Source organism: Ips typographus, linkage group LG3 (genome assembly GCF_016097725.1).
Source record: "Ips typographus isolate SLU linkage group LG3, UJ_Ityp_2.0, whole genome shotgun sequence".
NCBI classification, from domain to species: domain Eukaryota; kingdom Metazoa; phylum Arthropoda; class Insecta; order Coleoptera; family Curculionidae; genus Ips; species Ips typographus.
The window spans coordinates 22,383,840-22,409,460 of record NC_138424.1 but is presented as its reverse complement, the minus strand read 5'-3'; the positions used below and the strand labels follow the sequence as shown (position 1 = coordinate 22,409,460).

At 35.7% G+C, this 25,621-nt stretch overlaps 1 protein-coding gene and 3 long non-coding RNA genes across 10 annotated transcripts in view; 1 reads left to right on the top strand and 3 right to left on the bottom strand.

Annotated features, from left to right (window-relative positions):
- LOC145726366 (uncharacterized) overlaps window positions 1–10,230 on the bottom strand; it is a 58,953-nt gene extending 48,723 nt beyond the window's left edge. The window contains exon 1 of one of the 2 annotated variants that reach the window (XR_014177580.1): window positions 9,966–10,230. This is a non-coding gene — a long non-coding RNA (uncharacterized LOC145726366). The remainder of the gene's footprint in view (window positions 1–9,965) is intronic. The other variant, XR_014177579.1, reaches the window with a different exon arrangement.
- Window positions 57–12,986, top strand: LOC145726363 (uncharacterized). Of its 6 annotated transcripts, none has more exons than XR_014177574.1 (5): window positions 57–312; window positions 11,236–11,396; window positions 11,459–11,679; window positions 12,330–12,394; window positions 12,750–12,986. It is a non-coding gene; the product is annotated as an uncharacterized LOC145726363 (long non-coding RNA). The 6 variants fall into 6 exon arrangements; XR_014177573.1 differs by lacking the exon at window positions 57–312 and adding an exon at window positions 5,939–6,249; XR_014177576.1 differs by lacking the exon at window positions 57–312 and adding an exon at window positions 10,924–10,941.
- LOC145726367 (uncharacterized) lies at window positions 4,115–5,094 on the bottom strand. Its single transcript, XR_014177581.1, has 2 exons — window positions 4,355–5,094; window positions 4,115–4,272 (listed from the first exon to the last, which is right to left on the bottom strand). It is a non-coding gene; the product is annotated as an uncharacterized LOC145726367 (long non-coding RNA).
- A 4,098-nt stretch (window positions 12,987–17,084) lies between the features above and the next one.
- LOC145726358 (rho guanine nucleotide exchange factor 39-like) lies at window positions 17,085–23,942 on the bottom strand. The gene is made up of 9 exons (XM_081975406.1): window positions 23,794–23,942; window positions 23,122–23,733; window positions 22,879–23,065; window positions 21,642–21,770; window positions 21,399–21,586; window positions 21,217–21,347; window positions 19,685–19,796; window positions 17,386–17,572; window positions 17,085–17,329 (listed from the first exon to the last, which is right to left on the bottom strand). Exons 2-9 carry the CDS (start codon window positions 23,704–23,706, stop codon window positions 17,154–17,156), a joined length of 1,695 nt encoding a protein of 564 aa, XP_081831532.1. The 5' UTR covers window positions 23,707–23,733; window positions 23,794–23,942; the 3' UTR covers window positions 17,085–17,153.
- Window positions 23,943–25,621: the final 1,679 nt, after the last annotated feature.

Here is a 25,621-nt window from a genome sequence, read left to right as displayed (position 1 = left end):
CGCCTTCTTTACAAGAAAGCCTAGAATGTGACTTTTAATGGCGGCGTTATCGGATTTTTTTTTGTACACAAACCTATGGAGATGCAGTAGAAAATATGTTTTTTTTTATTTTTTCGTGTAGTTGATTAGAAGTTGTGAGTGAAAAATCAAAGAACGCTTCATTCCTGATCCAGATATGTATAGATATGGCTTTTTATATCCAATAAAGTCCAGCCAAAGCAAGTTTGGTTAGAACCCTTTGTCTTGGAAAGTAGGAACAAACTAATGTAAAAACTGCTCAATCAAAGAAAATTTGGAAATTCTTGAATCTAGGTAAGCAAAACTGGTAAATGGGTTTTATATTATTACCAAGACCTTTCTTTTAAAATGTAAATGTGCCAATAGAACTTCTAAAAGCTGTCCTGTTTCTTCAGAGTAAACCTTTGTTGCTCTCAAAATGCAGGCGGTCTCAAAATGTAACTCACATAAGTCACATACCAATGTATGTAAGAGGCAATAAGTTTTACTGAATGAGAAAGCATATTGTACTTACCACTGAGTATTGTGTTGGAGTAAAATCATTCCACTTCAAAGCTTTCAACCACTGTTGGGTTCGAGCAGGGTCTTTTGGAAAGTAAAAGACTGACACTTTTGGGCCTTTCACCAAATTGCTTTTAGAAATTTGGCAAACAACCAGTGGACGGCATATTGTAGAGGCAATAGAATTTAAGTTAAAAAACCAACCACAAATTATAGAACAATGAAGGAACAATAACAATAGTGATAACACAATAAAATGAACACAAACTACACTTTCACTAGAACAATAAACATATAAACAACAATATATAATAGCAAACAAAAATTACTTTGGCAAGTAATCCCAAGTCTTGACTTTAAACCTTAAAAATTAATTTAATCATCCAAAAACTCAATTTCCACAATACAAACAAATGCAAACTGTCAATCCCATATTTCGGCCATATTGGAATTTTTGGCATGCACCTTCTTGGCTTTCTTGTACAGAGGGCGGTGGCCCAATCCATTGGTGAAATCACTTCTTTGATATCTCCACAAATCGCCAGTGTCTCGAATTGAGTGACAGCTACTGTCATTTTGACAGATGGAATGGATTCCCCGTCCCCAAATTAGTGAAATCGGACTGGTTTTGACGTTATTAGCTGTCAAAGTGACAGATTAACAATAATGCATCTCAAACGCGTTTTTTATCAAAACAAAACGAGTGAAGGGTGGTTTTTGGCTAATTTTGGGGCGCCCAATCCATTGGTGAAATTACTTCTTTGATATCTCCACAAATCGCCAGTGTCTCGAATTGAGTGACAGTTACTGTCATTTTGACAGCTGGAATGGATTCGCCGTCCCCAAATTAGTCAAAAATGAGTACCATCAAGCCTAGTGAAATCGGACTGGTTTTGACGTTATTAGCTGTCAAAGTGACCGGAACAAAACGTGTGTGAACTCGCGCCAGGATACAAAATTAAAAATAAGCGAGCGTCTTGGAAAACGGAGGTGCGAACGACAATTTGCGACGTTGCCAAGTCTCATCATATCACCCATGTTTTGAAGCAGTCTATGTTATGTTTTGAAATGTGATTAATAAAAATAAGTAGTTTTCACCAATATCATCGAATAATCTAATATAGAAGTGTGCAGCTATAAAAGAAATATGTTGATTTAAAATGGTAGGAGCGGGTATGGCAACGCCGCGGTAATTAGTAATTTCTTGTCTTGTTTACGTTTTGTGGTATCCGTATATTGCGAAAAAATCGTAGCTCTTTTATTTAAATTCGCAGGAAATTCGTTCCAACGCCATTCGAAAAAGCATAAAAAATACTACAAAATGAGTTAAAAATGGCCTCTGTAGCTCCTCCCGTTACCGAGATATTGAATTTCAAAAAGTACCTAAAAAACCTCTCTAATACCCCCCCATTCTTTAAATTTTTTTGAAAAGTGAAAAATTTTAAAGTGCTTTTTTTGTGCTTATTTCACCTAATTTAAGGTTCTTTTGTATAAATATGCCCTTTGCTGTGCATTGGAACCCTTATAGAGCAAAATAAAAATTTGTCAAAATTGCACTTTTGACAAAAATTGATTTTTTTGTCTTTTTGAAAAATCGTAGCTCTTTTATTTAAATTCGCAGGAAATTCGTTCCAATGCCATTTGAAAAAGCATAGAAAATACTACAAAATGGGTTAAAAATGGCCTCTGTAGCTCCTCCCGTTACCGAGATATTGAATTTCAAAAAGTACCTAAAAAACCTCTCTAATACCCCCCCATTCTTTCAATTTTTTTGAAAAGTAAAAAATTTTAAAGTGCTTTTTTTGTGATTATTTCACCTAATTTAATGTTCTTTTGTATAAGTATGCCCTTTGCTGTGCATTGGAACCCTTATAGAGCAAAATAAAAAAATTGAAAATTTCGACAAAAAATGGCATTTTTCGAATTTTTTTTGGACGCTAGAACGCGTCAAAATTCTTTTACCCTAAAATCACATATTTTGGGACACACGTCGCTTTGACCCTAAATAACTCTCTTATTTGACAAGTTACGTCAAAATGTCATAGAAAACAAAAGATAGAGCAGATTTCAAGCTTTCTAAAAATGTCCCCCCTTGAGCTGATTGATAACACCGTTTGGACGCTAGAACGCGTCAAAATTCTTTCACCCTAAAATCACATATTTTGGGACACACCTTGCTTTGACCCTAAACAACTCTCTTATTTGACAAGTTACGTCAAAATATCATAGAAAACAAACGATAGAGCAGATTTCAAGCTTTCTAAAAATGTCCCCCATCAGCTGATTGATAACACCGTTTGGACGCTAGAAGGCGTCAAATTTCCTTTACCATAATATCACATATTATATTGTAAATATTTTTCAGTCAGATTTCATGTCTCTTAATCCGGCCGAGTTCCTGGCAAAGAAATTTTACACAATTAACACAGTCAGTTAAAATGTTAAATTTTAGATCTAACTCTGTTAGTTTTTGAGATATCAAAAAACCGACTGCATCAGAGTCTTTTCCGGGACATTTTAACATAAAATGACACCGAGACGTCAACTGTAACTTGACAAATAAAAAAGTGGTATTTTTTGACAGTTCGAGGCCGCCATTTTGAATTTTGTGTCAAAATATTGACTTGCACCTCATTTTAAAGCAAATTTCACGTCACAACACTCAGGTCACAAGTAAGTAAGCCTCGTTTATTATAAAAATAAAGTAAGTAAGGTACCTATAAAGCGGCGGATGATATCTGGGGGTAATAAGGTATATTACCCGCAGATGAGATGGGCCAATACTGCAGTAATTGCCGTCGTGTGCATGAATGTAGGGGGAGGGCGAGTCTAGTTCAGCCCCGTAAAGGGTGACACGCAAGGTGCTCTTTAAGTTGCGAGAGAACCCTTCTCTTTTTAGAGACATGAATAAATACTTTTTTTTCAAAATCGGTCCGTTTAGGTATTACTGCAACAAACAATACACTAGGTTCACATCTGCTCGTGGAAGATGTGGCAACATAGGGCACAGTCTCAACTGACAGTCGGCGGCTAAACATTTTGAGGTTAGGAATTTTAAAAAATTTAAAAACAGCAAAAACTACAAACAGAAGAAATAAAAAGTTAATTTAGGGTTCTTGTTTAAGTTTATTAATTAGTGTTGCAACACTTGGTGGTAAACAAACCAATCAAACTTTGGCTTGGGAACAACCACATTCAATTTTAATTATCTGGAAAGCGCACTGGAGCACTGAAGGTGCATTCAAAGGAGTCCTCATTAACAGCCCAATCCATAAAATTTGCAAGAAACGAAAGGCAGGCAATGTGTGTCCAATCCTGGAGACTATTAGGAAGTTCTTGCAGTTTGGTGATGATGTAGCAGTGTTTTAACTTACAACAGAATTGTTGCTGTTTTAAGAACTTGCTTTTGTGATTTAAATTGCTTATTTAGGTATTTTCTTTTGTAAATTTACTCAGCAGCATTAAATACATATCAATTTTGTTTTGTTGTGTGATTTATTTAACATGTTCAGTTCAACAATTTATTGTACCAAAGAGCAGGTAGGTAAATTATCTAATTTTATGAAGAAAACTAGACTTTTGATAAAAAATAAACTCTTCTTAAAGATTTTATTTGTATATTTCATAATGAATACAATTAAAATAGTAATTTAACCTACTACCTATCTGATGTAAAATACTGTATTTAACAGTAGCACCATCTGTTTCTAGCCTTATAGGTAGTCAGAGAAGTATAGGCAAGGGGGGCTAATTCTGTAAAATAATGGCATTTGATCAAATTTACATATTAAGTAACATAGTTAGGTACCTATGTCCTATATCTTTCTAATGTTACCTGAAATATTTCAACACTCTGCATATGGATTTTGACAACACCATTATAACCATTGCTTCAAACACCTTTCGTTGTTCAGTCACCAGGAGTCTTTTACAGCAGCCGTTGATAATGGGACCCTTTCAAAGCATGATAAGCAAACTCCAGAAAGGTACCTACCTGAAACATAAGCTATTTAGTATTAGCAGCTCATTAAAAGGTAGGGGCCTTCCTTTTTATAATATTAGGTAAATCACCTTGTCAGCATCCATGTTTCTTTGATTGAGAAACAACCACTGGCTTGAATAAACTTGGTTCTTGGGACTAAGTAAATAGGTACCTATATGCATGGGCTGTTTCATTGTGATTGTGTGTTTTTTATTAGAAAAGGCATTCTTTTCTGTTTTCCTTCAGAATGTTTCACTGGGCCCCTTGATAGTTGCAAAGTGTAGGTGGGTGGCATTTTCAAAACTCTCTTCCCGAAACATACACACACAACACACACACACACATTATCTAGGTACCTATCTAGTATCGCAGTAGTTACATCGAAATATTGTAAAATTTACATCAAAAATAAAACATTTCGCTTTGTTTACTACCTATTAATTTGCCAACGATGGCGGCCGATGACGTCAAAATTCTATCGCGCTCGGAACGCACGTAATAGACAAGAAAGGCAAATGATGACGTAACCGCGACGGGAAAAAAATGGACCATATCATAGAAAACAAAAAATATCCCCACATGAGTTGATTGATAACACCGTTTGGCCGATCTCGAACTAAGTGACAGCTACTGTCATTTTGACAGCTGGAATGGATTCCTCGTCCCCAAATTAGTCGAAAATGAGTACCATCAACCCTAGTGAAATCGGACTGGTTTTGACGTTATTAGCTGTCAAAGTGACAGAATAACAATAATGCATCTCAAGTGCGTTTTTTATCAAAACAAATCGAGTGAAGGGTGGTTTTTGGCTAATTTTGGGGCGCCCAATCCATTGGTGAAATCACTTTTTTGATATCTCCACAAATCGCCAGTGTCTCGAATTGAGTGACAGCTACTGGCATTTTGACAGCTGGAATGGATTCCCCGTCCCCAAATTAGTGAAATCGGACTGGTTTTGACGTTATTAGCTGTCAAAGTGACAGATTAACAATAATGCATCTCAAGCGCGTTTTTTATCAAAACAAAACGAGTGAAGGGTGGTTTTTGGCTAATTTTGGGGCGCCCAATCCATTGGTGAAATCACTTTTTTGATATCTCCACAAATCGCCAGTGTCTCGAATTGAGTGACAGTTACTGTCATTTTGACAGCTGGAATGGATTCGCCGTCCCCAAATTAGTCGAAAATGAGTACCATCAAGCCTAGTGAAATCGGACTGGTTTTGACGTTATTAGCTGTCAAAGTGACCGGAACAAAACGTGTGTGAACTCGCGCCAGGATACAAAATTAAAAATTAGCGAGCGTCTTGGAAAACGGAGGTGCGAACGACAATTTGCGACGTTGCCAAGTCTCATCATATCACCCATGTTTTGAAGCAGTCTATGTTATGTTTTGAAATGTGATTAATAAAAATAAGTAGTTTTCACCAATATCATCGAATAATCTAATATAGAAGTGTGCAGCTATAAAAGGAATATGTTGATTTAAAATGGTAGGAGCGGGTATGGCAACGCCGCGGTAATTAGTAATTTCTTGTTTACGTTTTGTTGTAACGAAAATAATTCCCATATCTCTATTATTTTGGTTGCCGGTAGAAGAGGCCGACCGCCAAGAAAACCTAGAGAAGAGAGAAGACTTAGGTTAGGTTGAATAATTTTAGAATAGTTCAGAGACTAGATGACTTGTGATAATTTTATGGCTACAATAAATGTTACTTTATGTTCAGCCCTTAGTTTTTGAGCTTTTCTAAGTGAGTAACCCTCTACGAACGATTCCGCACGCCTAATAGGTACCTATACTATTTTTCAATAAAACTGTAAACTTTAATGGCCTGTTTTTCATATGTTAGGTATGTTATTACTTAGGTGATAAAATTAGATAGTTTTGTCTAATATTATTTAAATTTTTAGGAGTGAAGTTATAGGTAGTCAACTTTAATTTGACTAGAGTTTCAACAGAGCCACAAATGTTGAACCACCCTATAAACTAGGATTCATTTAGGTACTACTGCTGCTAAAAATGTCTATTTCCTATAAGGTGGAATTAACTTTAAACATTTTTAGCAAGCTTGAGAAACATTTGTCAGAGTCTGTTCTGAACACTGCTTCAGAAACAGGATCTATAAAAAGTGTTGTGGGCCCAACCAAAAGGTAAATAATAAAATTAGCTTAGTATTTGGGTGATTATAATGTAAAAATAGTATATTTTATTAGGTAAATAAATAGGAAAATAGTAAGATACGTATTGGAGTAGAAGTGATCTTGGTTCAACAGCAAGTTTGCAGAAACCGGTCAATGGATCGTTGGGATAAAAGTTGAAGTACTTTGTCCAGAAAAGCTGGTAGGTAGCTTCTGACTCCTATTGATGTATGTTGTCCTTGTACCATAGTCGCAATCCTTTTCGACCCCCCCATTCAGGGCTTCAGTGTCAGTAAATTACCACCATTTTCAGCAAGAATAGTGGCCAGTATAATCACATTGCATTGGGCATTTTGTTAACTGTATTAAATATGTCCTATTGGTTTGTTGTTCCGAAAACTAATAAACGACCTGGGGAGATCTGGTGTTGGTCCGTATACGTTTAATCCAGGTAGGTTCTATAATAACAAATTTTCTCCACTCTAGTTGGAATATTAACAATTATTATTATGTCATCTCTAATATCAACCCTTTTTGTTTTAGCATACTCCATCAGCCACACCAATAACCAGCACAGCCTGTAATTTTTATGATTCAATGTATTATAAGTAAGTGCATGCATTTTTAGGTGACAATACAAACAATCCTGGCTATTTAGTATAAATAATATAATAGTGGAAAAAATGCTATATTATCCATGGTTTAGACAGCATTTATTGACCTTATCTTCTCTCTTACAATAAAAGCTTCTGTCTGTCAAAACATTGGTTAATAATATACTATTTTTGTACTTATTTCACCTAATTTAAGGTCCTTTGGCATAAATATGCCCTTTGCTGTGCACTGGAGCAAATTAAACATTTGCCAAAAATGCGCTTTTTGTAAAAATAGCATATTGCTTGATACACGTCGCTCTGACCCTAAATTACTCCTTTATTTGACAAGTCTTTGACTTTGTTTGACAAATGTCATAGAAAACAAAAGATAGAGCAGACTTCAAGCTTTAAAAAAATATCCCCCCTAGAGTTGATTGGTCATACCGCTTGACCGCTGAAGGGCGTCAAAATTCATTCACCATAAAATCACATATTTTTTGACACGTCGCTTTGACCCTAAATTACTCCCTTATTTGACAAGTTATGTCAAAATGTCATAGAAAACAAAATATAGAGCAGATTTCAAGCTTCCCAAAAATATCGCCCCATGGTTCGATTGATTGCACCGTTTGGCCGCTAGAGGGCTTCAAAGTTGCTTCACCATAAAATAACATATTTTGTGACACTCGTCGCTTTGACCCTGAATTACTCCCTTATTTGACAAGTTATGTCAAAATGTCATAGAAAACAAAAGATAGAGCAGATTTCAAGCTTCCCAAAAATATCGCCCCATGGTTCGATTGATTGCACCGTTTGGCCGCTAGAGGGCTTCAAAGTTGCTTCACCATAAAATAACATATTTTGTGACACTCGTCGCTTTGACCCTGAATTACTCCCTTATTTGACAAGTTACGTCAAAATGTCATAGAAAACAAAAGATAGAGCAGATTTCAAGCTTTCCAAAAATATCCCCCCATGATTCGATTGATTGCACCGTTTGGCCGCTAGAGGGCGTCAAAGTTCCTTCACCATAAAATCACATATTTTTTGACACACGTCGCTTTGACCCTGAATTACTCCCTTATTTGACAAGTTACGTCAAAATGTCATAGAAAACAAAAGATAGAGCAGATTTCAATCTTTCCAAAAATATCCCCCCATGACTCGTTTGATTGCACCGTTTGGCCGCTAGAGGGCGTCAAAGTTCCTTCACCATAAAATCACATATTTTTTGACACACGTCGCTTTGACCCTGAATTACTCCCTTATTTGACAAGTTACGTCAAAATGTCATAGAAAACAAAAGATAGAGCAGATTTCAAGCTTCCCAAAAATATCCCCCCACGATTCGATTGATTGCACCGTGCAACAAACAATACACTAGGTTCACATCTGCTCGTGGAAGATGTGGCAACATAGGGCACAGTCTCAACTGACAGTCGGCGGCTAAACATTTTGAGGTTAACAGCAAAAACTACAAACAGAAGAAATAAAAACTTAATTTAGGATTGTTTAAGTGTATTAATTAGTGTTGCAACACTTGGTAGTAAACAAACCAATCAAACTTTGGCTTGGGAACAACCACATTCAATTTTAATTATCTGGAGTTTTAAGTTAAGAGCACTGGAGGTGCATTCAAACAAGTGGTCATTAACAGCCCAATCCATAAAATTTGCAAGAAACGAAAGGCAGGCAATGTGTGTCCAATCCTGGAGACTATTAGGAAGTTCTTGCAGTTTGGTGATGATGTAGCAGTGTTTTAACTTACAACAGAATTGTTGCTGTTTTAACAACTTGCTTTTGTGATTTAATTTGCTTATTTAGGTATTTTCTTTTGTAAATTTACTCAGCAGCATTAAATACATATCAATTTTGTTTTGTTGTGTGATTTATTTAACATGTTTAGTTCAACAATTTATTGTACCAAAGAGCAGGTAGGTAAATTATCTAATTTTATGAAGAAAACTAGACTTTTGATAAAAAATAAACTCTTCTTAAAGATTTTATTTGTATATTTCATAATGAATACAATTAAAATAGTAATTTAACCTACTACCTATCTGATGTAAAATACTGTATTTAACAGTAGCACCATCTGTTTCTAGCCTTATAGGTAGTCAGAGAAGTATAGGCAAGGGGGGCTAATTCTGTAAAATAATGGCATTTGATCAAATTTACATATTAAGTAACCTAGTTAGGTACCTATGTCCTATATCTTTCTAATGTTACCTGAAATCCTATTTCAACACTCTGCATATGGATTTTGACAACACCATTATAACCATTGCTTCAAACACCTTTCGTTGTTCAGTCACCAGGAGTCTTTTACAGCAGCCGTTGATAATGGGACCCTTTCAAAGCATGATAAGCAAACTCCAGAAAGGTACCTACCTGAAACATAAGCTATTTAGTATTAGCAGTTCATTAAAAGGTAGGGGCCTTCCTTTTTATAATATTAGGTAAATCACCTTGTCAGCATCCATGTTTCTTTGATTGAGAAACAACCACTGGCTTGAATAAACTTGGTTCTTGGGACTAAGTAAATAGGTACCTATATGCATGGGCTGTTTCATTGTGATTGTGTGTTTTTTATTAGAAAAGGCATTCTTTTCTGTTTTCCTTCAGAATGTTTCACTGGGCCCCTTGATACCTAGTTGTAAAGTGTAGGTGGGTGGCATTTTCAAAACTCTCTTCCCGAAACATAGGTACACACACACACATTATCTAGGTACCTATCTAGTATCGCAGTAGTTACATCGAAATACTTTACGTTAAAATATTGTAAAATTTACATCAAAAATAAAACATTTCGCTTGCTTTGTTTACTATTAATTTGCCAACAATGGCGGCCGATGACGTCAAAATTCTATCGCGCTCGGAACGCACGTAATAGACAAGAAAGGCAAATGATGACGTAACCGCGACGGGAAAAAATGGACCATATCATAGAAAACCAAAAAATATCCCCACATGAGTTGATTGATAACACCGTTTGGCCGATCTCGAACTAAGTGACAGCTACTGTCATTTTGACAGCTGGAATGGATTCACCGTCCCCAAATTAGTCGAAAATGAGTACCATCGAGCCTAGTGAAATCGGACTGGTTTTGACGTTATTAGCTGTCAAAGTGACAGATTAACAATAATGCATCTCAAGTGCCTTTTTTATCCAAACAAATCGAGTGAAGGGTGGTTTTTGGCTAATTTTGGGGCGCCCAATCCATTGGTGAAATCACTTTTTTGATATCTCCACAAATCGCCAGTGTCTCGAATTGAGTGACAGCTACTGTCATTTTCACAGCTGGAATGGATTCCCCGTCCCCAAATTAGTGAAATCGGACTGGTTTTGACGTTATTAGCTGTCAAAGTGACAGATTAACAATAATGCATCTCAAGCGCGTTTTTTATCAAAACAAAACGAGTGAAGGGTGGTTTTTGGCTAATTTTGGGGCGCCCAATCCATTGGTGAAATCACTTTTTTGATATCTCCACAAATCGCCAGTGTCTCGAATTGAGTGACAGTTACTGTCATTTTGACAGCTGGAATGGATTCGCCGTCCCCAAATTAGTCGAAAATGAGTACCATCAAGCCTAGTGAAATCGGACTGGTTTTGACGTTATTAGCTGTCAAAGTGACCGGAACAAAACGTGTGTGAACTCGCGCCAGGATACAAAATTAAAAATAAGCCAGCGTCTTGGAAAACGGAGGTGCGAACGACAATTTGCGACGTTGCCAAGTCTCATCATATCACGCATCATGTTTTGAAGCAGTCTATGTTATGTTTTGAAATGTGATTAATAAAAATAAGTAGTTTTCACTAATATCATCGAATAATCTAATATAGAAGTGTGCAGCTATAAAAGAAATATGTTGATTTAAAATGGTAGGAGCGGGTATGGCAACGCCGCGGTAATTAGTAATTTCTTGTTTACGTTTTGTGGTGGAGAGAGAAAAATATGGTGTTTGAGTGACTTCTGTAAATCATTTTCTGTAAATTTTAGATTTCCTGCAAATCCAGAAATTGGAAAAGGCTCTGGTTGGCATATTTGGGTCTTGATGAAAATCCTGTAATAGGGAAAAGAGAGGCTTCTGGCAACTTTCAAAGTGTCTTAAAAGGTTTCAGGACTTTCTGTAACATTCTAATCTCTTTTAGCAGCTTGTGGTAAGTTAAAATGTCCATTAGAATGTTTCAAACGCCTGTGGCACTTTCAAAACAATTTTCAGAGGTTTCTGCCAACTTTAGAAGACTCTTAATAGCTTTCGGATGCTTCTGGCACATTCTAATCACTATTTGAACCTTCTGGCACTTTGAGATGTTCCTCAGAATGTTTCAGAGGATTTCTGGCACTTTCAAATTAGTTTTGACTGGCTTCTAGCAACTTTCAATGTCTCTTGAAGGGTTTCAAGACTTTCTGGAACATTCTAATCTCTATTAGCAGCTACTGGTAAGTTAAAATGTCCATTAGAATGTTTCAAAGGCCTCTGGCACTTTCAAAACGATTTTCAGAGGTTTCTGTCACATTCAAATCTCTATTTAATGTTTTTGGCACATTAACATGTTCATTAGAATGTTTCAGAGGTTTCTGCCAACTTTAAAAGACTCTTAAAAGGTTTCAGATGCTTCTCTCACATTCAAATCGCTATTAGAACCTTTTGGCAGTTTGAAATGTCCATCAGAATGTGTCTAGAGGCCTCTGGCAATTTTAGAACACTCTTAAAAAGGTTTCAGAGACTTCGTCACATTCAAATCTCTATTTAATGTTTTTGGCTAATTAAAATGTCCCTCAGAATGTTTCAGAGGCCTCTGGCACATTCAAAATAGTTTTGACTGGCTTCTGGCAACGTTCAAAGTCTCTTAAAAGGTTTCAGGACTTTCTGGAACATTCTAATCTCTATTAGCACCTTCTGGTAAGTTAAAATGTCCATTAGATTGTTTCAAACGCCTCTGGCACTTTCAAAACGATTTTCAGAAGCTTCTGTCACATTCAAATCTCTATTTAATGTTTTCGGCACATTAAAATGTCCATTAGAATGTTTCAGAGGTTTCTGCCAACTTTAGAAGACTCTTAAAGAGATTCAAATTTGGTATTTTTAGGAAGACAAAATGTGCAAACAAGACTACCAGATCAAGTGGTCTAGCATCTGAAAAACAAGGCATTGGTGAGTCTCTATAAGTATTTGTTATTTCCAGATCATACATAGAGCCAAAATTAAAAGATATTAATGAGAACTTTGGTTTGCTGGTACAATCTCGAAGTTGAAATGAGTAATATTGTTTTAAGTATGAAAAGTAGAATAGGTTTACTGATTCATGACAAACTTTGAAAGTCGTGGTGGCACTATGTTTGAATTTATTAAATAACTGGCATACGGAAAATATGTCAAATTGTACAAAAAATAATGTCAATATCACAAACAGAAACAGCTTTATTACTGATAATTTTGTTAGCCACACATTTGTTTGTTATATTATTTTTGTTTTATTATATTTTGAAGAGTACAGTATTTTTATTAGGTGACCAGGGGCAGTTGTCCTTTTGTGTGGTGGAGATATCATTCCTCTGCAACTTTAGTGGTGTCGAGTTGTATAATGACGAAAGACCTGTGACTCTTGGGAAGCCTTGACTGGAGGATGAGCATGTCTCATTTGCTTACCCATTTGAAATACTCTACCAGAGAAAAATTGAACTGATTTTAAGGACTATTTTTCAAGCAAGTATAGCTGAAAATATAATAAATAGTGTTGTTTGAATTTGAATTGATTGTCACCTTTAATGAGATAAGGGATCTTAAAAATAGTCAGTCTAGTAATTTCAATGTAAGGATCTTTAAATCGATGAGGGAGACAATTGTTTATCCGCTAACTAAGTTATTGAACCATTGTGTTAATGAGGGGGTTTTTCCTGACTGCCTGTCCATAAAAAAGGCTCTGTGGATGATGTATTGTTGGTAAGATCTTTGAATGTGCTTTAAAAAACCAGATTAGTAGTTTCTTGGAGAACTGTGGCTTTAGAAATAATATGTCAACTAGCACAGCAATAGGTCAGCTGCATGCATACAGGATTGCTTTGAGGCACAGGCAACTTTTTTCGCATTTGACTGTGTGTCCCATGACCTCTTGTCATCTTGGCCCTAGCAGCATTGCGTTGCTCACTTCTCCTTGTAGGATCCGGTTCTCTTTTTACTTGACATAGGTAACTGTCTAACTAACACCAGTTCAACTGTACTACTGTTTGCTCAAAAGACCTTGAACAGCTAATCGTTTGAGCATCAATGCAGCTAAGACACAGACTCTGGTCTTTGGTCTGAGACCAACCACTGTGAATACGTTTACCGACCCTGGACTCAAAACTGACCTGGAGGTGGCCAGTAAACTAAGTAGGAGCATATACCTATGTTATTCGTGGTTTGAAGAATGTTGTTTCTTCTGGTGTCCTCATATTATGCCTTTTTTACTCTGTTGGGGGCACTCTGCCCATGCGGTGGGGTATCGGGAGTGTTGCAGAGATAGTTTTGTTGTTCTGGGTGTCCTTACCATGCCTATATACTAAGTTGCTTACTGTACATAAAGGAGAATTGCAGCAACCTTAACTACCTTAACTCTGACCATCACGATCATAATACCAGAATGGGTATGGACCATATAGCGGCATAAAATTGTTTAATGTGCTTCCGCCACACATAACATTTAAAAATTTTGCAACAAAGGCTTTCTACAGTGTGACTGAATACCTGGAGAGTGACTTCTCCGATTTCTAGCCTTAGAGTTGTACTTTCCTGATGCGCTGATCATTTTTAACTCTGTGACTGTCTAAAAGACCCTTGATTTTTAAGTGTGTTTGTATTGAAAATTATCTTTTATCTCTAATTTTAAATTTGTGAAATTGTATTAATGTGCTTCATCAATAAATGTTGATTGATTGATATTAAAAATAAAACTAAACATAAAATCAAGAATATCCACAAACACTTAAATATACCCCCCCATTCTTTCAATTTTTTTGTACTTATTTCACCTAATTTAAGGTCGTTTCGTATAAATATGCCCTTTGCTGTGGTGCATTGCATGCAACCCTCCTGGAGCAAAATAAAAAATTGCCAAAATTGCACTTTTTGCAAAAATGAAATTTTTTCAATTTTTGAACTCTTATAGATTTCGCTAAAACGCCATTAGAAAGAGGATAAAAAATACTACAAATTGAGCCAAAACTGGACTCTCTAGCTCTTCAGGTTACCGAGATATTGAATTTCAAAAAGTAGTAAAAAAAAACCCCTAATACCCCCCTTTTCTTTCAATTTTTTTGAAAAATGAAAAATTTTAAAGTGCTTTTTTTGTACTTATTTCACCTAATTTAAGGTCGTTTGGTAAAAATAAGTCAAAGTTGCTTCACCATAAAATCACTAACTTTTAGACACCCGCTGCTTTCACCCTAATTTACTCCCTTACTTGACAGGATACGTCAAAATGTGATAGAAAACAAAAGATAGTGCAGATTACAAGCTTTCCAAAAATATCCCCACACGAGTTGATTGGTCATACCGTTTGGCCGCTATAGGGCGTCAAAGTTGCTTCACCATAAAATCACTAACTTTTAGACACCCGCTGCTTTCACCCTAATTTACTCCCTTACTTGACAAGATACGTCAAATTGTCATAGAAAACAAAAGGTAGTGCAGATTACAAGCTTTCCAAAAATATCCCCACATGAGTTGATTGGTCATACCGTTTGGCCGCTAGAGGGCGTCAAAGTTGCTTCACCATAAAATCACTAATTTTTAGACACCCGCTGGTTTTACCCTAATTTACTCCCTTACTTGACAAGATACGTCAAATTGTCATAGAAAACAAAAGGTAGTGCAGATTACAAGCTTTCCAAAAATATCCCCACATGAGTTGATTGGTCACACCGTTTGGCCGCTATAGGGCGTCAAAGTTGCTTCACCATAAAATCACTAACTTTTAGACACCCGCTGCTTTCACCCTAATTTACTCCCTTACTTGACAAGATACGTCAAATTGTCATAGAAAACAAAAGGTAGTGCAGATTACAAGCTTTCCAAAAATATCCCCACATGAGTTGATTGGTCATACCGTTTGGCCGCTAGAGGGCGTCAAAGTTGCTTCACCATAAAATCACTAACTTTTAGACACCCGCTGCTTTCACCCTAATTTACTCCCTTACTTGACAGGATACGTCAAAATGTGATAGAAAACAAAAGATAGTGCAGATTACAAGCTTTCCAAAAATATCCCCACACGAGTTGATTGGTCATACCGTTTGGCCGCTATAGGGCGTCAAAGTTGCTTCACCATAAAATCACTAACTTTTAGACACCCGCTGCTTTCACCCTAATTTACTCCCTTACTTGACAAGATACGTCAAATTGTCATAGAAAACAAAAGGTAGTGCAGATTACAAGCTTTCCAAAAATATCCCCACATGAGTTGATTGGTCATACCGTTTGGCCGCTAGAGGGCGTCAAAGTTGCTTCACCATAAAATCACTAATTTTTAGACACCCGCTGGTTTTACCCTAATTTACTCCCTTACTTGACAAGATACGTCAAATTGTCATAGAAAACAAAAGGTAGTGCAGATTACAAGCTTTCCAAAAATATCCCCACACGAGTTGATTGGTCATACCGTTTGGCCGCTATAGGGCGTCAAAGTTGCTTCACCATAAAATCACTAACTTTTAGACACCCGCTGGTTTCACCCTAATTTACTCCCTTACTTGACAAGATACGTCAAATTGTCATAGAAAACAAAAGGTAGTGCAGATTACAAGCTTTCCAAAAATATCCCTACATGAGTTGATTGGTCATACCGTTTGGCCGCTAGAGGGCGTCAAAGTTGCTTCACCATAAAATCACTAACTTTTAGACACCCGCTGCTTTCACCCTAATATACTCCCTTACTTGACAAGATACGTCAAATTGTCATAGAAAACAAAAGGTAGTGCAGATTACAAGCTTTCCAAAAATATCCCTACATGAGTTGATTGGTCATACCGTTTGGCCGCTAGAGGGCGTCAAAGTTGCTTCACCATAAAATCACTAATTTTTAGACACCCGCTGGTTTCACCCTAATTTACTCCCTTACTTGACAAGATACGTCAAATTGTCATAGAAAACAAAAGGTAGTGCAGATTACAAGCTTTCCAAAAATATCCCTACATGAGTTGATTGGTCATACCGTTTGGCCGCTAGAGGGCGTCAAAGTTGCTTCACCATAAAATCACTAACTTTTAGACACCCGCTGCTTTCACCCTAATATACTCCCTTACTTGACAAGATACGTCAAATTGTCATAGAAAACCAAAGGTAGTGCAGATTACAAGCTTTCCAAAAATATCCCTACATGAGTTGATTGGTCATACCGTTTGGCCGCTAGAGGGCGTCAAAGTTGCTTCACCATAAAATCACTAATTTTTAGACACCCGCTGCTTTCACCCTAATTTACTCCCTTACTTGACAGGATACGTCAAAATGTGATAGAAAACAAAAGATAGTGCAGATTACAAGCTTTCCAAAAATATCCCCACATGAGTTGATTGGTCATACCATTTGGCCGCTAGAGGGTGTAAAATTTCTTTCACCATAAAATCACACATTTTTAGACACCCGCTGCTTTGACCCTAAATTACTGCCTTATTTGACAAGTTACGTCAAAATGTCATAGAAAACGAAAGATAGAGCAGATTTCAAGCTTTCCAAACCAAATTTGCACTTTTCACCAAAAATGTCAAATGTTTTTTTAATTAATAAAACTTGTGATGTGTTACTTAGATAGAGTGGTACTTATTGAACCCTATAGGTTTGTATAAAGTTTTTTTTTAGTAAAACAATCTTTCTTTTCAGTGGTTATTTTACTGTAAAATAATTAAAAGTACATAATGGTGTTCTGTGTCACATTGTTTCATTTTGGGATCTTAAAACCCAAAAATCCTTTGACAGTGCCGCCGATACTTTTGAAAAATGTGCTTATTTTGCTTGCATTATGCTCGTCCGGTTTCTGACCAAACACAAAAACACCACTTTTGTCTTCCACATTTGTGTTTGTGAAAGTGTTATTTGTTACAAGCGTAGCAGACCCTAAAACGACAAATACATAACATTTTTATCATAATTAGAATTCGTAGATGAGTTACCATGTTCCGACTCGCTGGCCCCGGAAAAGTTTTTTGTGTCCATGAATTGAAACGTACTCTTGTTCACACTACAACTCATTTCCGGATTGTTCTCCAACTTTATGGGAGTTGAACTACACGCTTGGTGTATTGATTTTCTACCTGAAATCTGTAGTCTTCGTGCAACAGGTGTCGCTTCTTCTACTACCTAGAAAACTTCTATTGTAAGAAATTTCCAGTATACAGTATGTCCAAGATTCGATTTATACAGGAATCTCGCTTCCCGTAAGAGCTACTGCAAAGGTTAAATGGGAAAAGTTTTAGAAAATTCAATAGGCAATACAACACCGTTTTAAAAATGTTTAGTTTTGCTTCGTTTTTGAATTATTTTCGAAAAACCAAAAACGACTATTTTCAAAAATGTGCTGTATTTTCGCTAATTTTAAAAATTTTAAAATTTTGCTTAAACATTGTTAGAGCAACTTTCTGTGTATTTCGTTTTCAGTTCCGACGTTTCGGTCTCGAGACACCATCATTAACTTCTTTTTTTCTTATGGACGTCATTTTGTTTTTTTATCTACTTTTTTGCATTAAAATGATGTATTACATGTTACAAAAAAAATGTACTTTTATGTTAAAAAAGCTAAAAAACAGATTCTTGAAGTTGGCTTTGACTTAGGTGGCCATTTGCCGTAAAAATACATTGTGGAATATGACAGTGACATTCGTTTTTTCAAAATTGTTGCACACATTCGCGGTTGTAACTAATATTTGTATTAAAATGCCACAAAATAAGTATTCAAATGAAGAGAAATTTGACATGGTGGCACTGTATCTTCAGTGCAACAGAAACGCAGACGTGCCTTCAATTAGGTGTTTGGAGACGTATCCAGAACGACGCCAACTTCACAAGACCCACTTTGGAAATCTAATTGTTAATTTATTAGAATACGGTGCGTTTGAAAAACCGAGATCATACCCGTCTTCATAATGAAATCCGGAATCAGAATACATATTTTCCAAGCCGTCAATGAAAACCCAACCGCATCTGCTAGAATGGTAGGACAAGATGTAAACGTACCAAAATCAACTGTTCACCAAGTTCTTAAAACTTCTGGATATCATCGTTATAAGCCAGCAGTTGTACAAGGACTTTTGGAGACCGATTATCACAGAAGACTGCGTTTCTCCAACAGGTACATTAATAAATGTAATGAGGACCCAGAATTTTCTAATTTTGTTGTGTGGACTGATGAAAGCAGGATTACTAATTGTGGTGTTTTTAATAAGCACAACAGACATTTTTGGGCTGTAGAGAATCCCTATTATGTTGCTGAAAAACGGATGCAGACAAGATTTGGCTTAAATATTTGGTGTGGAATCATTGGTATGCAAATAAAATATTACTTTTATAATAAAGTTGCGACTAAGTAACTGAGCAATGTTTGTTAACACAGCGCCCGTTTTGGATTTTCTTAGAGAAAATTTTGGAAACAATGTCATTGCATTAAACGGTTCAATCCCATGGCCAGCTAGGAACCCAGACCTATCCCCTTTAGATTTTTATCTTTGGGCTTATACCAAAGAATGAGATTTATGAGTTTGAACCTCCTACAAATGTTGATGTTCTCCGAGAAAGGGTAATAAATACTTTTGCAATGATAAACCGAAATTCACTTGGCATAGTCATAAGTAGGGTGCTAAAGAATTGCGAAAAGTGTCGACGAGCGAACGGGAGACATTATCAAAATTTACCAGATTAAGTTACGTTTGGTAAGATTGAAAGCTAGTTTAGACCTTAATTACATACTACATTTTCATCATTTTGTAATCGTTTAGATTTTGCATTAACGTAATTTTAAGAATTACTGTTTTTTAGCTTTTTTAACATAAAAGTACATTTTTTTGTAACATGTAATACATCATTTTAATGCAAAAAACGTGCTCTTTTTAACTAGATAGAAAAACAAAATGGCGTCTATAAGAAAAAAAGAAGTTGATGATGGTATCTCGTAACCGAAACGTCGGAACTGAAAACAAAATACACAGAAAGATAGAAACTTAAAAAGTTGTTCCCTAACACTGTTCAGCCAAATTTAAAAATTTTTAAAATTAGCGAAAATACAGCACTTTTTCGAAAATGGTCGTTTTTGGTTTTTCGAAAATAATTCAAAAACGAAGCAAAAACTAAATATTTTTAAAACGGTGTTGGATTCTCTAAAACATTCCCCATTTAACCTTTGCAGAAGCACTTACGGGAAGCGAGAGCCCTGTATAGAGAATCGAATCTTGGACATATTGTATGTTGACTTAAATTTACCAATTTCTTCTTTTTTAAGGGTTGACCAGGACTCACTCCCACTTCGTGGTATTCATTCACGTTTTTTCGTTTAACTGCTCGCCGATTTGAACTTTCTTTTCTCAGTGACTTTCTAGCAAAAAATTGAAAAAGTAAATGTTTTTAACAACCTATGTAATGTTCGTCAGGAATTTTTATTTATATAGTATGATCCAAGTAAATCCTGTCAAAATATGTGTGTGTGTCAAGCTCAATTTAGTATTCAATCAGCTTTTTATAAAAAAAAACTAGCGGCGTAAAGTTTAAAATTATCACTTAATACAAATAATTTTTAAACAGGCAAACTTTACAATATTAATGTTTTGAACGGAAAATTGAACCGCATTTACCGTTTCCCGTAAATTCTTAGTAGAGAAAATTACCTTGGACCATCTCTTCTTAGTATGACATACACAATTACAAATAAATGGGCATGAAAAACTTTCACAAATGTTAGTAAAATAGTATATTCTATATTAAGAGCGGAAAGTATATATTTGCCGCTTGCACATGAAAATTGCAGCTTGAGGCTAAGCCGAATCATGTAAAAGCGGCAAAAGTACTTTCGGCTCGAAATACAGTGGGTCCCAAATTGGTGATGCATGTATTGGGATCTCGAGTCGGTTAAATGGGAAAAGATTTAGAGAATTTTATGTGAAACTTATTTCCGGTTTCCAAATTAAATTATCTTTATTAGTTTTCCGTAAAATTGGGAAAACGTCAGAGGCTGCATTTTAAACACTCTTTAACAAAGCCAAAGAGAGTTTTGAAACTAAGACATTATTAAGGCACTTTTTTACGTAGAACACGATGACGTAATAAGAAAAAATCTATCGTCATTGGTTCTCGAGATATGGATGATAACTTTGTAAGCCATCTTGAAGGCGGCCATAAGAATTTACAAAGTTATCATCCATATCTCGGAAACCACGATAGATTTTTTCTAACTATCGTCATCGTGTTCTACGTAAAAAGTGCCTTAATAATGTCTTAGTTTCAAAACTCTCTTTCGCTTTGAGTGTTTAAAATGTAGCCTCTGACGTTTTCCCAATTCTCCGGAAAACGGAGAAAGATAATTTAATTTGGAAACCGGAAATAAGATTCACATAAAATTCTCTAAAACTTTCCCCATTTAACCGACTCTGTAGCTCTTACCGTTTTCGAGATCCCAATACATGCACAATTCGGACCACACTGCATAGACGATATTTTTTCGACGACTGCTGTGGGGTGGAGTAGAAGGACAACTCACATCATTTTCGTAGCTCGAACTCATTGTCACCGATAAATCACTTTGACGGAATTTATTTCAAACAGGTATGTTAAGCGTTGTTATGGAAACGCCGAAAAAGTTGGTGAGTAGATTGTTAGTAGAAAGCGAAAACGCACTAGAACAGAAAATGATTCACTTTCTGCGCACGTGCGGCGAACAACCACTTTCTGCTTTGAAATGGAAGCGTACATGAGGTATTGTCAAAGTCAGTCGTCGAAAAATACATATAAACTATACTGACCTGTCTTCTAAATAAGCATCAATAGTCTCCTGTATACAGCTAATCCAGGACAGCATTTCACTCAACTGATCGTGATACAAAATCAATTCATCTTCCTGACAATTAACCCTTAAACATCCCTTATCTAAAATCTAAAGGGCCAATAAAGACAAAGGTCATTACAATTCAAAGCATCCCCTCACCTCAGTAACTTTACATTTGTTCAAAGGAAAAATGTAATTTGGTTTCAGAGAACCCACAGTCAAATTGTCTTTCTTAAATTTGTTGAGCATTATTATGTCATTCATTAAAACCGCGTACATTTTTTCACTGTGACCATTTTTCTTACTAGACATTCGATGCAAAACTCCTTCTTTTATTAATTTACGACCTGTGTGAGTTGTTTCATAAAAAGTCATAGAAAATTGGCGTTAACAGGGTTTTACCTGGAACAATCAAGTTGGGTCCGCCTCCTCGCAAGTAACGTTGCAATTCTAAAAGTCTTTGAGCATTTTCCTGATTTTCCAATACTTCGTTTATATGGTTTGCTGCTTCTTCTACTTTGTCCATACAGCCTGAACATAGACATAACAAAAAAAAATCAAAACTTTCTTCACACAAGATAAAATATTAGTATAATATCTTTCAAATAATCAATATAGTTTAATAAGTGTTGGTTGAAGAATTAAGTATTAATTTGTATTCATTTCTATCAAATCAAATTGTAGCAATGATTTTCCAACAGCAACAATATGAATCTTTGATATTATTATGTACACTACATAGTGCTGAAAAAACTATTTGACCAATGACCACCTATAAATATTTTACTTTACCAGGAAAATTTGACCAGTAAATTACAAATACTGTCTTTCTGGCTGTTCAAATTTGTACACAGCTTTTCTCCCTTACTGTACCACATTTTGTAATGTTTTTTCAGGTTATTGGATAGGAAATTTAATGGAAATTCCAAAAATGTGCTTAACACAGTCATTGTTTCCTTCCAAGTGGCTTTTACAGGCAACTTTGTTCCTGGCTGTCCTTTCAAAGTTTTACACCACTTTTCTCCCTGACTTTAAGAAGTTTTGTAGTGTTTTTTTATGTTATTGAAAAGGAAATTTAAAAGAATTTCAAAAATATGCTTAAAACTGTCATTTTCTCACTCTAAGTGGGCTTGACAAGTAATTTTGTTCCTGACTCAATCTGTGCTTAAAAGTTGCACAAATCAGATTTATAAGATTTATGACAGTTAGGTATTTTAACAGTGGTCATGTAACTGGCTAGCTAAATTATTCTCCAAAAACCACATGATATCTGTGACTAATGTCAAAACTGTCAAAATTGGCCTAGAATTTGCCAGAATTATAGTTAAACAGTGTTCTTACAGTTTTGAAAACAAGAGTCAAGTCAAATTGGAATTGGTAAACTTTCCTGTCACACTGAATTTTACTTTTCCATTTTTACTGTATCTTACCAGTAAATAACCAGTCACTGTAAATTTACACCCATGGCTAATTTTGCTTAAACTCTTTTCTTTTATATTATTTTTCATGATGCTTGTATGTCAACAATAGGACATACTAATTGGTAATTAAGATAGAGGAAAAGTTTCTCTGCATAAGTCAGTCACAGACAATACAAACTTATTTAAAAAACAAACACATTTTAAAAAATGTTTCTTACCTTGCAACAATACATAATCACTATCCTTTGGAGTTGTAAGTTCACACAACTGTTTCAGCAACAATTTGTATCTTGGTACTCGCTGAATTGGAGTTATTAGTAATGCAGACAATTTACTCTGAACCTCAGGTCTAGTTTCCTGAGTCTGAATAAACTTTGCAAAATTAGGATTGCAACTTTGAGCATTCTGAAAACACAATTATCTATATTCTACTAATTTTATTAAACCACATGTACAAATACCTGCAAAATCTTAATGGATCTTTTAAACTCAAAAGCATACACAGAGTACAGTTTTAAGAATGGTGCTATCTTAGAAAAAGCATTAGAAACATTATGAAAGCCTTTATCTAATTCCTCTAGCAGTTCTTTGTTTATATTGTATATTGTACTGATATTTCCAAACAAAATATTAAAGTCATCAATTTTCATCAGTTTTTTCTCTTCAACAGGCTTAATAAAGTAGTTTATTATACATTCCAATTGATTAACATACTTAATTTCACTGTTAACAATCTCAAGTAGCACTTTTTCCCTTTTGATGTTTCGAGATTGTTCTTCTGTGCTAGACTTCAAATCATCCAAGCAATCAAAGACTCTTTTCCGTGTTTTGGATGTTAAAATGTTCCTCTCATTAATGGCTTTCTTTAGTTCTATGGCTAGTTCTATACTTGCTTTTGGTGTTGAAGGTTCATAATCAAACTTGACACTTTTGTTAAAATTAGGTTTGTACTGTAATGACTTGCCTGCGTGGTTAGCAATATCTTTTGGGGTTAAAGGAGTGATTTTTACTATCATACTTTGCTGAAATTGGTGGGAATCGGTCATTTTAAGGGTAGTGATCAATCTAATTTGCTGTTAAAGAAAAAGCTTTATTACCATACAGTTTAAACCAAGCAAAACACGTTTACTCACCTAATTTATAAGTACTGTTTACAAAAACCCGCTACACATACCTACTTCTTAAGAAAATTGGAAAATCTATTAAATCTACCTCAGCAAAAAACGTTTTAAACCAAAAAACGTTATTTACCAATAGGCGAATAGACAAATTTACATATGGTTTGACACTTGACAGATTTGACAGAGGCAACAAGCCGGTCCGGAAATCCGGACCACAATCTCTCATTGTCGCGCACTTACAATAATAATTAACCTCAATTCGGAACGCACTCTGTTTGTAAAGTATAGTGTGTATCGGGCAAGACGTCATTATTGAAAGATCGACATTTGACAGCGCATGTGTGTAAACCAGACTGGTAGAGAACCTAAAAAAATAATGTGTCTTTTTGGTGGAAAAAAGTAGAGGTTGCAGAAAATAAAGAATTTAGTAATTTTCCTCGTTAAATTTAAATAGTGGAGTTTTATTTGCCTCAAACCGGTGGTTTGTGTTCGCGAAGTCCACATTTGGCGACCGTGACAGGACGGGGAAAATTGACTATTGTGTTGGAGACTTCAGGTCCAAAGTTTAGGGAGATTTCATTTGTGTAAAGTTACAGTCTGTGGAAAGATGGATCTCGAAATCAAGAAAAAAGGCCGTAAAGTTCTTCGGGCATCCTTTACAAGGTGCTGTACAGAGTTAGAGACTGTATTAGCAGAGCCAACTGAAGACCAGTTACAGAAGGCACAAGTGTTGCAGGAGTTATTAACTGGGAAGTTAGCAGAACTGCAGGTGAAAGACGCCGAGATATTTGAAGCTATGTTAGTGTGTGATGTTGAAGAAGAGGACTTAATTAAAGAGAAAGACATGTGTGATACATACTTAAAACGTGCAAAAACCCTTGAATTGTGCTATTTGAAGCTACGTAAAGTGGACAGTCCTCAAATTGATGACTTAAATGAAAGTGCTAGTTCCGTTGCTGCTATTACAGGTAAGAGGAAGTTTAAATTGCCTGTAATACAATTTAAAAAGTTTGATGGAAACATAAAAGATTGGCTTTCCTTTTGGGCACAATTTAAGAAAATCCATGAAGATATTGAGATGGACCCTGCTGACAAGATCGAATATCTTATTCAGTCTACTGTGCCAGGTAGTAGGGCTAGGCGAGTTGTTGAAAGTTTTCCTGCTATAGGAGTAAATTATGTACAAATTGTAGATAGTTTAAGAAGTAGGTTTGGTAGGGAAGACCTACAAATTGAAGTATATGTCAGGGAACTATTGAAGTTAATTTTAAACAACGCCCTAGCCAAGACAAAAATTGAGTTGTTTAACCTTTATGATAGTCTCGAAACTCAGTTAAGGTCACTTCAAACTTTAGGAATTACAGCTGATAAGTATGCTGCCATTCTTTACCCATTAATTGAATCTTGTCTTCCTGAGGAATTACTAAGAGTATGGCAACGTAGCACTGTGGGACATTTGAAAGAAAATGAGGAATATGAAGAAAATTCTAATAGTGTACCAAGTGGTTGTAACAACAGCTTAGAAAGTCGACTTAAAGCTTTGATGACATTTTTGCAAAGTGAAGTACAAAATGAGCAACGAATCAGTCTTGCTGCTGAAGGTTTTGGACTATGTAGTGTAAGAAATCGCTCGGATACTCCAGGTGGCCATGTAGAACGGAGGAAAAAGGTGTCACTAGAATATCCATCAACTGCAGCTGACTTGCTTAATAATACTACAGTTGTTAAGTGTCTCTTTTGTGAAGGTGGTCATGAAAGTGTAAATTGTTTCAAGGCAACAAAATTACCTTTAGAGAAAAAGAAGCAAATTGTTAATGATAAAAGAGCATGTTTCTCTTGT

What these genes read in the sequence shown, in the direction of transcription:
- LOC145726358 (XM_081975406.1), bottom strand. Translation starts at nt 23,706, where the DNA reads ATGACCGATTCCCACCAATTTCAGCAAAGTATGATAGTAAAAATCACT. An exon ending in GATCCATTAAGATTTTGCAG is followed by an intron (nt 23,066 to 23,121) that starts GTATTTGTACAT and finishes TTGTGTTTTCAG; the next exon opens with AATGCTCAAAGTTGCAATCC. An exon ending in CCTTAAAAAAGAAGAAATTG is followed by an intron (nt 17,573 to 19,684) that starts GTAAATTTAAGT and finishes GAAGTTTTCTAG; the next exon opens with GTAGTAGAAGAAGCGACACC.